The 14629-nt window shown below is 37.6% G+C and overlaps 1 protein-coding gene across 10 annotated transcripts in view; it reads left to right on the top strand.

Moving 5' to 3' along the window:
* The window catches only part of arnt2 (aryl-hydrocarbon receptor nuclear translocator 2), a 383517-nt gene that overhangs the window by 355487 nt on the left and 13401 nt on the right, over positions 1 to 14629 (top strand). Inside the window, exon 18 of one of the 10 annotated variants that reach the window (XM_073032946.1) lies at positions 2591 to 4140. The exons of the other annotated variants lie outside the window; for them this stretch is intronic. Within the exon in view, the coding sequence (XP_072889047.1) occupies positions 2591 to 2643 (53 nt within the window). The 3' untranslated portion in view covers positions 2644 to 4140. Of the gene's footprint in view, positions 1 to 2590; positions 4141 to 14629 lie in introns of those variants that run through there. 10 annotated transcript variants of the gene reach the window in all.

The raw sequence follows: 14629 nt of genomic DNA, 5'->3' as shown, positions 1-14629 counted from the left end.
CAGAGGGATCTTCCAGCTGTCTAGCACAAGGAAAGTTGTCACCAGAGTCCTCCACCACCTCCCCCCAGTGGCAAAAACACATCATGAACTAGAGGCACCGCAGGCGTCCCCACTGGTATTACTTAAGATAATTACTTGCCCTTACTCCATCATTTGATACCTAGTTAACAGAATCTACCAATCTCAGACATAAAATTAACAACAAGCATCAGTTGTTGTCTGTGGAAAGACGTGTCAGACGTCTGTCACCATTTGGGTATGTGATTGTATCCTTTGTTCCTAAAAGACCCACCCATTTTCCATCTGTCTCTAAATTTACAAAGCAGTGAAATGAGTAGATTCATTCAATTTATCACTTCCCCATAATATGTTAAAAATTTGACCATATTATACATTGACTAAATATCAAGAAATATTTTGTGCAACCTGTTCTTGTTTTATCAACTGAAGGCAGTTAAATCCCAAGAAGCCAATGATCTACTTTCCACAGTTTGGGAAATGATGGCTTTAGAAATAGTGAGTGCATTGGTTATCACCTTGCAGAACTTGGCAGATCTTAAAAACGATTCCGCTATGTTGGAGGGTTGTAAATACAACCCCACTATTTGAACAAGGAGGGAAACAGTGAACAGTTAGTAGGGAAAATGTTAAAATCTATGATAATGACTATTACAGAATAAAATCTCAAAGAGTAATAGAGTCATATTGCATATAATCAGGCTCTTTGGCCAATTATCTAAGACGGTACCTGATAGCTAGCTGAAAAAGGGAATGCACTCGATTCACTGGATTGGATGCAAAGATTAAATAGACTAGGTGTATATTCTCCAGAGTTTAGAAGAATAAAGGTCAGTAATTAAAATTCTAAAATTGTTATTGGGTTTGCTCGGTGCAGGGAGGGTATTTGGCCACAGTCTGTGACATTGAGATTGAAGATCACCTATGGTCTGAATGAATGCCAAAGAAAGCTCGAATTGCTTGATAGCCTCTGGTTCCTAATTCTTTGGTTTAGGATTTGGCGTAAGGCATTTCCCTGCTTCACACCCTCCATGTGGAGATCTGAAATAACAAGCCACCGGGGGATTGAAAATGTAAAAAAAACTGTTAGAAATCCAAATTAACAAAGAGCTGAAAGTTCTCCATATGTCAGTCAGCTTCTACAGATCCTCCCTGGCTTGCTGAGCATTCCCAGCACTGGGTTCTTATTTAAAAGCACAAAGTAGTCCATCATACATTGGGACTCGACTACTTTGTTGAACACCTTCACTCCATCCACCACAAAAGCCAGACTTTCCATGTCACCACCCATTTTAATTCTTCTTCCCATTCCCAATCCAACATGTCAGTGTATGGTCTTCTCGAAATCTACACTGAGGCCACTCTTAGGCTGGAGGAGCAACTACTCATATTCCACCTGGGTCGTCTCCAACCTGATGGTATGAACATCAATTTCGCTAACTTCCAGTTACTTCTTTCCCCCCCCCCTCTTTTTCCATTGCCCATTTTAGCTTCCTCTTGCCCCCTCTCCTCACCTTTCCATCACCACCCTCTGATACCCCTCCTCCTTCTCTTTCTCCCACAATGCATTCTCCTACCCAGTCGATATACTGTTCCTTCAGTCCTTTACTTCTTCCCGCTATCAGCTCCCAGGTTCTCACCCCTCCTCCAATCACCTACTTTCCCCTTCAGCTGGTTTCACCTTACACTTGTTGGCTTGTACTCCTTCCCCTCCACCCCCCAACTTTCTTATTCTAGCTTCTTCTCCCTTTCTTTCCTGTCCTGATGAAGGTTCTTGGCCCAAACTGTTGACTGCTCTCCATAGTTACTGCTTGACCTGCTGCGTTCCTCCAACATTTTGTGTTTGTTGCTCCTGATTTCCAGCCTTGTCAGCCAGAGAAAGCAGGATCTCCCACTGGCCTGCTGTGTTCCACCAGCATTTTGTGTGTGTTGTTTGAATTTCCAGCATCTGCAGATTTCCTCGTGTTTGCTTCAACAGAATATCTTGTGTTTGTGTCCTATCAAACATTAAGTAACTTCCTCTTCTTCTCATTTTTCTGAGGGCTAGGTTCTATTTAAAGATTTTGTATAACTTGGTTTTTAGGAAAAAGATTATTGCTCAAGTATTTTTTTTTTAATTAAAGGTTTGTTCAACAGAAGCATGGTAATCACATGGTAAAACCATTAAGATACAGGTACAAAATGCCACAAAATCATCTTTTTATCGTGTTTCTTTGAATGACCTGCACTGAATCCAGGAGTTATGATAACTTTTTAACTCACAGATGTTTTAGCTGGTGTCTGGTGTTTGGTGAGTCAGGTATGCTTCTTATCAAGATTAATTAGTTGTAAGTTAGGTCATGTGGGGAATGGGATGAAATAAATATTTGTACTTAACATATGTCTTCAGAATGTGTCAGAAGACTACACAATTACTTTTAGATTGCAGTGTCCATGTAGGATGCATTATTGCTGTTTTATTAATAAAATGTTAAAATAAGTCATGCATCAGTCCTGATGCATGTTCTCAACCTGATACGTCAATTATTCCTTTGCCTCCAAAAATGCTACCTGACATGTTCATTTCTTCCAGCATTTAAAGTTCCTTCTCCTACTTGGTGGTTGTCCATATGGGAGAGTTTTTAAAGTAGAAAAGTCATGGCACCAGGGCAATTCCACTCTCTCGACCTCAGAAGTATGAGTATTCATCACAACTGGGCTCTTCCTTGGTTGCAGTGGATGACAATTACTTCTTCCGTGCCTTGTCATGGTATTCACTCTTCACAAAGCATTGCAGAACAGCCTTTCTGGCCATTAGATCTCAGTGTTGATCTTATCTGTCCAATCCACCGGAGCTGACTTTGCATGCTGGGACAGGAATGTCCCTCACTCACTGGGGTATGAGCCGCCCCTCTCCCACCCCCAGCTATACTTAATTCGCGTACTTAATATTCTACACAAAAAAGTAGGAGCAAGAATAGACCAACTGGCCCCTCAAGCCTGCCCTGCTCTTCAGTATGATCAATGACTGATGATGCTCTTAGTAAAGAGGAAAAACGCAGGACATGCTAAGTCAATAGCTTGGAATCTTATGTCCATTATATGGGATCAGGTTTGATCTTGTCTGAAAGGCATCATCACTGGTCTCCATTGAAATGTTGGTCTAAATCAGATGACTGTATCCCCAAATAGGTCTCTGATTGAGACAAAACTGCTATCACCCATGCCAAGTTGTCATTTTGTTGCCTCTCCAATTAAAGCCATTTTTTTTCAATAGTTCCATTTAATATCAGAGAATGTATACAGTATACAACCTGAAATTCATATTCTTCACAGACATCCACAACAACAGAAGAAAAATCCAAAGAATGAATGACAGAAAAACGTTAGAACCCCAAAGCCCCCACTCCCCTCTCCCATAGAACCCCATCCACCTTGAAAAGGAAAAAAAAGACATTAAAGTGGAGAAATTAAAGCTGTTTCACAGGTGAGCTCGAAGAAGCCGCTTTCTGACAACATCTTAGCTCCACTTTGCCATTAGATTCACTTGCTTTTCAATTTGTTTTATAGTCTGGTCCTCTGTAAAGCATCTTAATTTTTTTTGGTTGAAAACCTTATCTTCCAATTTTTCCTGTTATTGGAGAGATAACATAAATGAATGGAAAATCCTACAAAATGTAGTGAATTGGGCCCACTACATCATGGGTAGAGCCCTCTCAACCATAGAGCATATCTACATGAGATGCTGTCATAGGAAAGAAGCAACTGTCATCAACAATCCTCACCACCCAGACCATTCTCTTTTCTTGCTGCTGCCATCAGGTAAATGTACAAGTGTCTCAGGACTCACACCACCAGGTCAGAAACAGCTACTGTACTACCCCTCAACCATCAGGCTCTAGAACAAAAGAGAATAACTACACTCATCTATTGAGATGTGCCCACAACAAATTATCTCACTTTAAGGACTCTTGTTTTTTATATTTGCATGGTTTGTTGTCTTCAATGCTGTACTTGATCTTTCATTGATCCTGTTTATAGTAACTGTTCTATAGATTTGGCTGAGTACACCTGCAGGAAAAAATATCTCATGGTTGTATGTGGTGACATATATGTACTCTGATAATAAAATTTACTTTGAAATCTATTGTGTCTTTATTGTGAAAATAGCAAATGTACAAAATATTTATAACGTTCTTACATGTTGTGCATGCATTATAATACTTATTTTAAAAAACCTTTAAAGATTCCCAGTTTAATACTTCTGAGACAGTCTTCTGTGTGAAGAATGTCTTGTTTCTGAGGAATGGAAGTAGCTTGTGCATAAGTACTTTCAAAGTCCAGTTTATTGTCACATACAAATATACATATATGTACAGGTGCAGTGAGTAACCTACAGCAGCATCACAGGGGGCTAGCATGGGATTCACTATATTCACAGGAAAACCTAAACTAAACAGACTATACACAGTTTTTACACTAAAGACACAATTAAAACAAATATAACTAAATCCATTGTAGTATAAGGTGGTCACAATATACTGAGGTAATTATTAGGGTTATGCAGATACATTCAAGAACCAAATAGCTGAAGGAAAGTACCTTTTCTTGAAGCTGGTGACGTGGAACTTAAGGTTTCTCTGCTTCCTGTAAGAAGATGGCATGGCTGGACGGTGGGTCTTTGATGAAGCAAGGTTGTGGTTCACTGCCAAGTGATCCAAACCCTGTTGGACATCAACACCATAAACACATTCACCCATATGTGCACATAAACCCTGCTATAGATCTCTGCACACCTGCAAGTGCATATACCTCAAAAATTTCCAACCTGGGGACCATGGGCCCATCAGTTAATGGCATAAAAAGGGTTGGGAACCCTGGACATAAATACACTTTGATGAACTCCATCTTACAACTCTCCATATTTTATTTCCCCCCTCTCAATCTCCTCGCCATTTCCTGGCTTGTTCTTTCTTACAGTTCTTTTTTTATCATTTCTCTCAGAAATCCTGCAGTCCCTTTCCTACCTGGTGACTTTCCTCTCCACCACAACCCTCCACCTCTCCCCCACCATCGCCACCTCATAACTGTCTTTCAAGCCACAAGCGTCTCACCCTCTCCAGGGGAAGTCCTTTGGACATCCATCTTATGCCTATTTTACTTGACAGTAAGTTATAAGAGTAGAATTGGGTTATTCAGTCCAAGTCTGCTCTGTCATTCACCATGAATAAATTATTTTTCCTTTTAGCGCCATTAACTTTTGCCTTTTCCCTGTAACTTTTGACACGTTTACTAATCAAGCTATCAAATATTTTAAAAATACCCAATGACTTTGCCTCCACAGCCATCTGGGGCAATAATATTTACAGAATCACAACCCTCTAGCTCATTTCTGTTCTAAAAGTCTGACTTTATATTCTAGGAATATGCCCTCTGGTCATAGAGTCTCACAGTATCAGAAATATCCTCTCCACATCCACTCTGTCTAAGCCTTTCAGTATTCGGAAGGTTTCAATGAGATCCCTTCTTATTCTTCTATATTCCAATGAGTACTGACCCAGAGCAGTCAAATGCTTCTCATACATTAACCTTTTCATTCCCTGGCTCATCGTCATAAACCTCCTGTGGACTCCCTCCAATACCAGCACACCTCTTTATAGATCTGCGGCCCTAAACTGCTCACAATACTCCAGTGAGGTCTAACCAATGCATTAAAAAGTCTCAGCAAACATACTTGCTTTTGTATTCTAATCCTCTTGAAATGAATGCTAATATTGTGTTTGCCTTCCTTACCACCTACTCAACATGCAAGTTAACCTTTCAAAGTTTAAAGTAAATTTATTATCAAAGTACATATATGTCACAAAATACTACCCTCAGATTCATTTTCTTACAGGCATTCACAGTAGAACAAAGAAGTACAATAGAATCAATGAAAAACTACACACTAAGACTGACAAATTGTGTGAATACAAAAAGAAGCATAATAAGAAATAAATAAACAGACCGATGGATATGAATTGTAGAATCCTTGGAGGTCAGTCCAACTGGTCAGTTCAGAGTTGTGAGTGAAGATGTCCACGCTGTTTCAGGAGCCTGATGGCTGAAGGGTAATAACTGTTCCTGAACCTGGTGGTATGGGACCTGTACCTTCTTCCCGATCGTAATAGTGAGAAGAAAGCAAGCTCTGGATGGTGGGGGCCCTTTAAGATGCATGCTATTTTCTTGTGGCAGCACTTGTCGTAGACGTGCTCAGTGGGAGGGGTGCTTTTTCTGCGATGAACTATGCTGTATTCACCACTTTTTGTAGGCTTTACCATTCTTCAGCACTGGTGTTTCCATACCAGACCATGATGCATCCAATCATTCCACTGTGCATCTAAGAGTTTTAGATGACATGCCAGATCGGTGCAAGTTTCTAAGAAAATAGAGGCGCTGCCATGCTTTCTTTCAAATGGTATTTACATGCAGGTCCCAGGACAGATATGATAACACCCAGGAATTTTAAAGTTACTGACCACCTTCATCTCTAATCCCCTAATCCACTGGCTCGTGGAACCCTGATTTCTTCCTCCTGTAGTCAATAATCAATGCTTTGGTTTTGCTGACAGTGAGTGAGAGGTGCCTGTTGTGGCACCATTGAACCTGATTATCAATTTCTATCCTTTATGCCAATTTGTCACCACCCTTGATTCAGCCAACAACAGTGGTGTCATCGGCAAACTTAAATAAGTGATTGGAGCTGTACTTAGCCTAAGAGTCATAAGTATAAAGTGAGTAGAGCAGGGGGCTGAGCACACAGCCTTATGGTGCAGCTGTGCTGATGGAGATCGTGAAGGAGAAGTTGTTGCCTGTCCAAACTGAAATCGAAGATCCAGTTGCATAAGGAGATATTGAGGCCTAGGACTTAGAGCTTATTAATTAGTTTTGTGGGAATGATAGTGTTAAATCCTGATCTATAGTCAATGAAGAGCATCCAATGAAGATGTATGTATCTTCACTGTCTAGATGCTCCAAAGCTGATTGGAGAGACAATGAAATGGCATCTGCTGTTGACTTTTTGTGACAGTAAACAAATTGGAGCAGATCCAAATCAGTCCTCAGGCAGAAGTTGATGTGTTTCATGATCAACCTCTCAAAGCACTTCATCACAGTGGATGTATGTGCTACTAGACGATAGGCACTGAGGCACGTTACCACAATTTTTGGGCACTGGTATGATTGAAGCCTGCTTAAAGTAGGTGGGTAGCTCAGACTGCCAAAGCACGAGGCTATAGATAGCATGCTAGCCAGTTGATTAGCACAGATATTAAAGATAGAAATAGAGCTGTTTCTGAAGATGCAAGCAATGGAGAAGCATTAGCTTCTTAGCCCCACCCATCTGCAAGGTGCTTCCATGTTCTGTCAGTCAAAGCGAGTATAAAAGGCATCGAGCTAGATTTTTTCCTATTATCAACGAATATTCAAGATAGAGTGAAAAATGTGGAATATAAAGCAAGAATATTGTCTGATCATTCTCCTTTAATAATGACAATGATAATGATAGATAAAGAGGAATCAATTTATAGATGGAGATTTAATTCAATACTACTAAAACGTCAAGATTTTTGTGATTTTATGAAAAAGCAGATTCAGTTCTTTTTAGATACGAATTTACATTCAGTTGATGATAAATTTATATTGTGGGAAGCAATGAAGGCATATTTGAGAGGTCAGATAATAAGTTATACTTCTAAAATTAAGAAGGAATATATGATAGAAATAGATCAATTGGAAAAAGAGATTATAAAATTAGAAAAAGAATCTCAAAGAAATATGACAGAAGAAAAACGAAGACAACTTATTAATAAGAAGTTAAAATATAATACACTCCAGACATATCGAACAGAAAAAGCAATTATGAGAACTAAACAGAGATATTATGAACTAGGTGAAAGATCACATAAGGTCCTTGCATGGCAGTTAAAAACAGATCAGACTTCTAAAACAATAAATGCAATTCGAACAAAAGTAAATAAAATTACTTATAAGCCTCTAGAAATTAATGAAGCTTTTAAGAATTTTTATTCTGAGTTGTATAAATCAGAATCAAAAAATGATGACGTCAAGATAGAAAGATTTTTATCACAAATAACTCTTCCAAAATTAAATACGGAAGAACAGAAGGGATTAGGTATGCCTTTTATATTGAAGGAGGTTGAAGAAGCTCTGGGATCACTTCAAAGTAATAAATCTCCAGGAGAAGATGGTTTTCTGCCTGAATTTTATAAAAAGTTTAAAGATTTATTAATTCCTCCTCTTATGGAGTTAATATATCAAGCGGAAAGAACGCATAAACTTCCAGAATCTTTTTCAACAGCTATTTTAATAGTATTGCCAAAAAAAGATAGAGACCTTTTAAAACCAGCATCATATAGACCTATTTCTTTATTAAACACTGATTATAAAATAATAGCAAAAATCTTATCTAATAGATTATCTAAATGCTTACCAAAATTAGTGCATATCGATCAAACAGGAGTTATTAAAAATAGACAATCGGCAGATAATGTATCTCGGTTATTTAGTATAATCCATTTAGCGCAAAAGAGGGAGGAAACGAGTGTGGCAGTTGCTTTAGATGCAGAAAAAGCATTTGATAGATTGGAATGGGATTTTTTATTTAAGGTATTGGAAAAATATGGATTAGGAACATCATTTATAAAATGGATTAAAACCTTAAATACTAATCCCAAAGCTAAAGTAGTGACAAATGGTCAAATTTCAACATCATTTCAATTAACAACATCAACTAGGCAAGGTTGTCCATTATCACCTGCTTTATTTGTGTTGGCAATAGAGCCATTAGCTGAATTAATTAGAATAGACCCAGATATTAAGGGTTTCAGAGTTAATCAGGAAGAATACAAGATTAACTTATTTGCTGATGATGTTCTACTTTATTTAACAGATCCATTGCATTCGTTACGCAAATTATCTTATAGATTAGAAGAATATGGGAAAATATCAGGTTATAAAATAAATTGGGATAAAAGTGAAATTTTACCTCTTACTAATGGAGATTATAGTCAATGTTGATTAATAACTCAATTTAGATGGCTGGCAAATGGTATAAAATATTTAGGTATAAGAGTTGATAATGACATAAAAAACTTACACAAATTAAATTATTTACCACTTTTGAAAAAAATTCAGGAAGATCTTGATAAATGGATGGCATTACCAATAACATTAGTAGGTAAATACTATAAAAATGAATATATTCCCTAGACTACAATATTTACTTCAATCATTACCAATACAATTACCCCAGAAGTTTTTTCAAGAGTTAAACAAATATGTGAGGAAGTTTCTCTGGAAAGGTAAGATGTCAAGAATATCGTTGGAAAAATTGACATGGAAATTTGATCTAGGAGGGTTACAACTTCCAAATTTTAAGAATTATTATAAAGCGAATCAACTTAGATTTATTGCATTTTTTTTGAGAAAGATAAACCGGCATGGATTAGAATAGAACTAGATAAAATAGGAGAAAACGTACCAGAAGATTTTATATATAAATGGGAATCTAAATGGATACGGGAAAAGAAAGAATCTCCTATATTAAAACATTTGATTGACTTATGGAATAAGATAAATGTTGATGATGAGACAAAAATCTTTATTAGCAAAGAGATCTTTAATTCAAAATAGACTTATTCCTTTTACAATGGATAATCAACTTTTATATAATTGGTTTCAAAAAGGGATTAGATATATAGGAGATTGTTTTGAAGGAGGTATATTAATGTCATTTGATCAATTAAAGAATAAATATAAAGTATCGAATAACACTTTTTTTTGTTACTTTCAACTAAGGGCTTATTTAAGAGAAAAATTAGGTCAAACAATGTTATTGCCGAAATCTAATGAAATAGAAATTTTAATTCAAAAAGGAAAGATTTAAAAATTTATATCTTGTATGTATAATTTGATTCAAAAACAGGCAATTAAACAAGGAGTCCATAAGTCAAGACAAAAATGGGAAAGTGATTTGAATATTAAAATTGAAGAAACAAATTGGTCAAGACTATGTCTTGATAGTATGACAAATACAATAAATGTTCGGTTAAGGTTAGTGCAATATAATTTTCTACATCAATTATATATTACACCACAAAAAATAAATTAATTAAACCCAAATTTATCTGATCAGTGTTTCCGATGTAACTAAGAAACTAGTACTTTTTTACATTCTACATGGTCTTGTTCTAAAATTCAACCTTTTTGGACAAATTTAAGACTTTTACTGGAACAAATTACAGGAACACAACTTCCTCATAATCCAATATTACTCTTACTAGGTGATATTGAAGGGATAAAACCGAAACCCAAACTGAATAAATATCAGAAAGAATTCATAAAAATTGCACTGGCAGTAGCCAAAAAGGCTATTGCAGTTACTTGGAAATCGGATGCATATTTAAGTATAGATTGTTGGAAGAAAGAAATTTATGGCTGTATTCCACTAGAAAAAAATTACTTATAATTTAAGAGATAAATATGAAACATTTCTGAAAATTTGGTGCCTTATTTACAAAAGACAGGACTAAATATATAGGTGCTCTGAAGATGAAACAATTGGTTACTTGGGGAAAGAAAGAAATATATACACTAAAGTTATTACGAACTCCATGGAGCATGTGGAGATCTTCCAACATCCAGGCACTCTTTCTTTTTTTTCTTTCTTTCTTTCTCTTTTTTTTTCTACAGGGAAGTTAGGGGGCAGGGGGGAAGGGTTATATAGATTTTTTTTCCTATACTTTACTCTGTAATCACTTAAAAACGCAATAAAAAAAATTTTTTTTTAAAGGCATCAAGCTCATCTAGAAGCAAAAGCTTTCTGTCATTTATGTTGCTTTGTTTTGCTTTGTAGGAGGTGATGGTGTTCAACACCTGCCACAGCTGTCAGGCATCTTCCTAAGTTTCAAATTTGGTCCAGAATTGCTATTGCACATATGAGATGGCTTTCTAGTGGTCATACCTGGACTTCTTGTACTTTCCTGGGTAGCCAGATTTGAACCCCGCTGTTCTAGCCCGCAGCAGTTTGTAGGTCTTTTGGTTCAACCAGTGCTTCTGGTTGGAAAAGACTCTGAATGATTTTGTGGGGACATGCTTATCCACAGGTGACTTTATAAAGTCCATGACAACCATGGCATATTAATTCAGGTCCTCTAATGAGTCCTTGAACATCACCCAGTCCATCGACTTGAAGCAGCCCTGGAGCTGCTTCTCAGCCTTCCGTAACTACCTCTTCGTTGACCTTACCTCTAGGGCTTTGCTCTTTCGCCTCTGCTTAAATGCAGGTAAGGGGAGGACAGCCAGATGGTAAGATTTCCTGAAATGCAGTCTGCGGGTGAAATGGTAGTGTAGCAGTGGTCAAGTGTGTTGGAACCCCTGGTGCTGCAGGTGACATGCTGATGATAATTGGGCAAGATTTCTTCAAACAAGCCTGATTGAGGTCCCAGGACATTTATGTCAAAGGTGAATTGAATTGATTTTATTTCTTACATCCTTCATATACATGCAGAGTGAAAATCTTACAGTTACAGTGTCAGGTTAGGCCGTTTCTTGTTTACTTATCATGGCACTCAGTACCGTGAGTGTTGCTTAACATCTGCATTTGGTGTTATGTAATCTGCAGTTAGGTCACAGAGGAGAGCTCTCTCAGTACCTAAATTTTAGGGAATCCTGCCCTAGGACTTCCAAGTCTCTTTGCTCCTCTGACTTCTGAATTTGCTCCCTATTCAGAAAATAGTCTAAGACTTTATTCCTTCTACAAAGTGCATGGCGATACATTTTTCTACGCTGTACTCCAACTGCCAGTTCTTTGCCCTTTCTGATCTGCCCAAGTCCTTCTTCATATTCCCTGCTTCCTCAATGCTATCTACCCCTTCTGCTATCTTTGAATCATCCACAAACTTGGCCAAAAAAACAAGTTCACCATCTGGCTCATTAACATATAATGTGAAAAGTAGCAGAGCCACTGCTGACCCCCACAGAACACTACTAGACATCTATAATTAGCTAGAAAAGGCACCCTTTCTCCCCACTCATTGCCTTCTGCTCGTCAGCCAATCTTCTATCCGTGCTAGTATCTTTCCTGTAATATCATGGGCTCCTGTCTTATTTAATAGCCTCATATACAGCACCTTGTCAGAGGCCTCTGAAAATCCAAGAAAACAACATTTACTGATGCTCCTTTGTCTAGCCTGCCTGTTATTTCCTCAAAGAATCCCAATAAGTTTCTCAGGCAAGATTTCCCCTGAAGAAAACTATTCTTACTTCCACCGATTTTACCATTTGCCTCCAAGTACCTCTGAAGCCTCATCATTAATAACAGCTTAACTGGCCTATAATTTCCTGTCTTTTGCCTCCCTCCCTTCTTAAAGAGTGTAGTGACATTGCAATTTTCCAGTTGTCTGCAACCTAGAATCTAGGAATTCTTGAGAGATCGTTACCAATGCTTCCACAATCTCTTCACTACCTCTTGCAGAACCCTGCGGTATAGTCTGTCTGGTCTTATCTATCTTCATTCATTTCAATTTTTGAAACACCTTCTTAGCAAAAGTGATTGGGAAATTGAAGCTTAAGGGGAACTGACACAGAGGAGGAGCTGAAGCCCTGGAGCAAGTTGAGTGGCCTATTCCTGTTCCTATTTTCTTACATCCTAAGAATATTCTGCTGAATTATATACAACAGTGTGAAGTATTGCACATTAGGAAATTAAACGTAAAGGGACAGTACATGGTTAACAGCAATGATGTGTAGAGGGACGTTGAGATCGAAGTCCATAGCTTCCTGAAGGTTGTTAGGGTGGTTAAGAAGTTATATGGCATGCTTGCCTTTATTAACCAAAGAACTGAGTTCAATAATTTAAAAGGTTATGAGAGGCATAGATAGACAGCCTCAAATTACATTTGAATACTAATGTAATTAATTTGGCTCAACAGATTTTCCCAGGTCCTCTGACATTTTCCCCCACATTCCAAAGATGTTTGGGTTGATAGGCAAATGAGTCATGTTAACTGCCCATAACTGGTGGTTGTGGAGGGGGAAAACATACTGTAGATGGCTGCCAGATGGTTTACGTGGTATGCAGGGCTTGTTTCTGTGTTGTGGTACCTTATAGATAGGCTGCAGTCACTTCCTCTAAACCAGTGGTTCCCAACCTTTTATTGGCCATGCCCCACCTAATCACCTCTAAAATCCTGATGCCCCCTGTGGTGATATATAATTCTTATTATTCAAAAAGTGAACTCCTATTCACCTGGAGGAAGCCTAAAAGACCATTAACTTGGTTTAAACAAGCTTCCAAAGAACATGGCATTCATGAAAGAGAAAAATAAAAGAACCAAAGGACTGTTAAAGTTCTGAGGAAGAAATTACTAAGAAATTGTAAAAAAAAACATTAAGTGATATTAAAATAATAATAATAAATAAATAAAACAATGCCGATTCGTTTTTACAGCATACAAAGACAGATACACAGTTTAAAAGAGATGACGCAATGTACACACCTTCACACCACCAAGAACCGAAAGCTACTGCAAAAAGCAGCATTGGCGCGACCTCGTACGAGTTTCTTACACGTTTGGACTTGTTCATTCGTTCCTTCCTACATCAGTCAATTCATTCATTTAATTATGAAAGCCATTTAATGGTTGTAATTATGGTGATACACTATATATACAGTACATATGCAATTACACACAAGTATTTTTATGTATGCATACTGTATATACACATATGTATTAACTCGCACACACACTCATACTCACACAGACTTACTAGAAAAATTTCACTGTTAATAACTCATTCTCGAATTGCCCCCCTTAAAAATCAAATTACGCCCCACGTTGGGAACCACTGCTCTAAACAGAGGAGGCTGAAGGCAGACCTAACTGATGTTAACAAAATGGCCGGTCAAAGACCAGAAGGCATGCATTCAAACTACTAGAAGGATTAGATTAGAGAAGAGGAGATAGAGGTAGAAACCCTTTCACATTTGGATATATTTTCAGGGGCTGTGACTTGCAGGGTCAGGGCTCTGCCATTCGACGGTCGGATGAAACTGGATCGCTCTTCAATATCAGTACTTATATAACGGTCAGAATGGCCTCAATGTCATAAACTTTATAAAGCTCCATGATTCATATGTGGCCATCGATCAGCAACTGAAAAACAACAAGTTGCATCTTTAAGCAAGTAAAATGCCCATTGCCTTTCATAGAATGTTTTGTTTTGAAGGTGCAGTTTAAATGTAGATAGAAATATAATGAGTAATTGCTGAGTTAAAAGTGAGACACTTGAAGAGATGATAGAGAAATATTGAAAATTGGGATGTACAATTGGTGAGACTTTGAGGTCTGCAGAGTTATCTGAGGGTTGTAGGTTAGGAAAGAACTCACAGAGAGGGAGAAGACATGAGGCCAAGGAGGGATTTAAAATAGAATTGCTGAGGCAGAGAACAAAAAATGATTCGAAGTTATATGTTATATACATGCAGATAAAAGGAAATTCCTTAGTTGATATTTATCAGCAATGGTGTGGACTGTGAAATTTTAAAGTTTCAGACATGTTAAGTTCAGCT

The sequence above is a fragment of the Hemitrygon akajei genome, chromosome 30 (assembly GCF_048418815.1).
Source record: "Hemitrygon akajei chromosome 30, sHemAka1.3, whole genome shotgun sequence".
Lineage (NCBI taxonomy): Eukaryota > Metazoa > Chordata > Chondrichthyes > Myliobatiformes > Dasyatidae > Hemitrygon > Hemitrygon akajei.
Note: the sequence above shows the minus strand (reverse complement) of the source record. Positions and strands in the feature narration are given on the sequence as shown.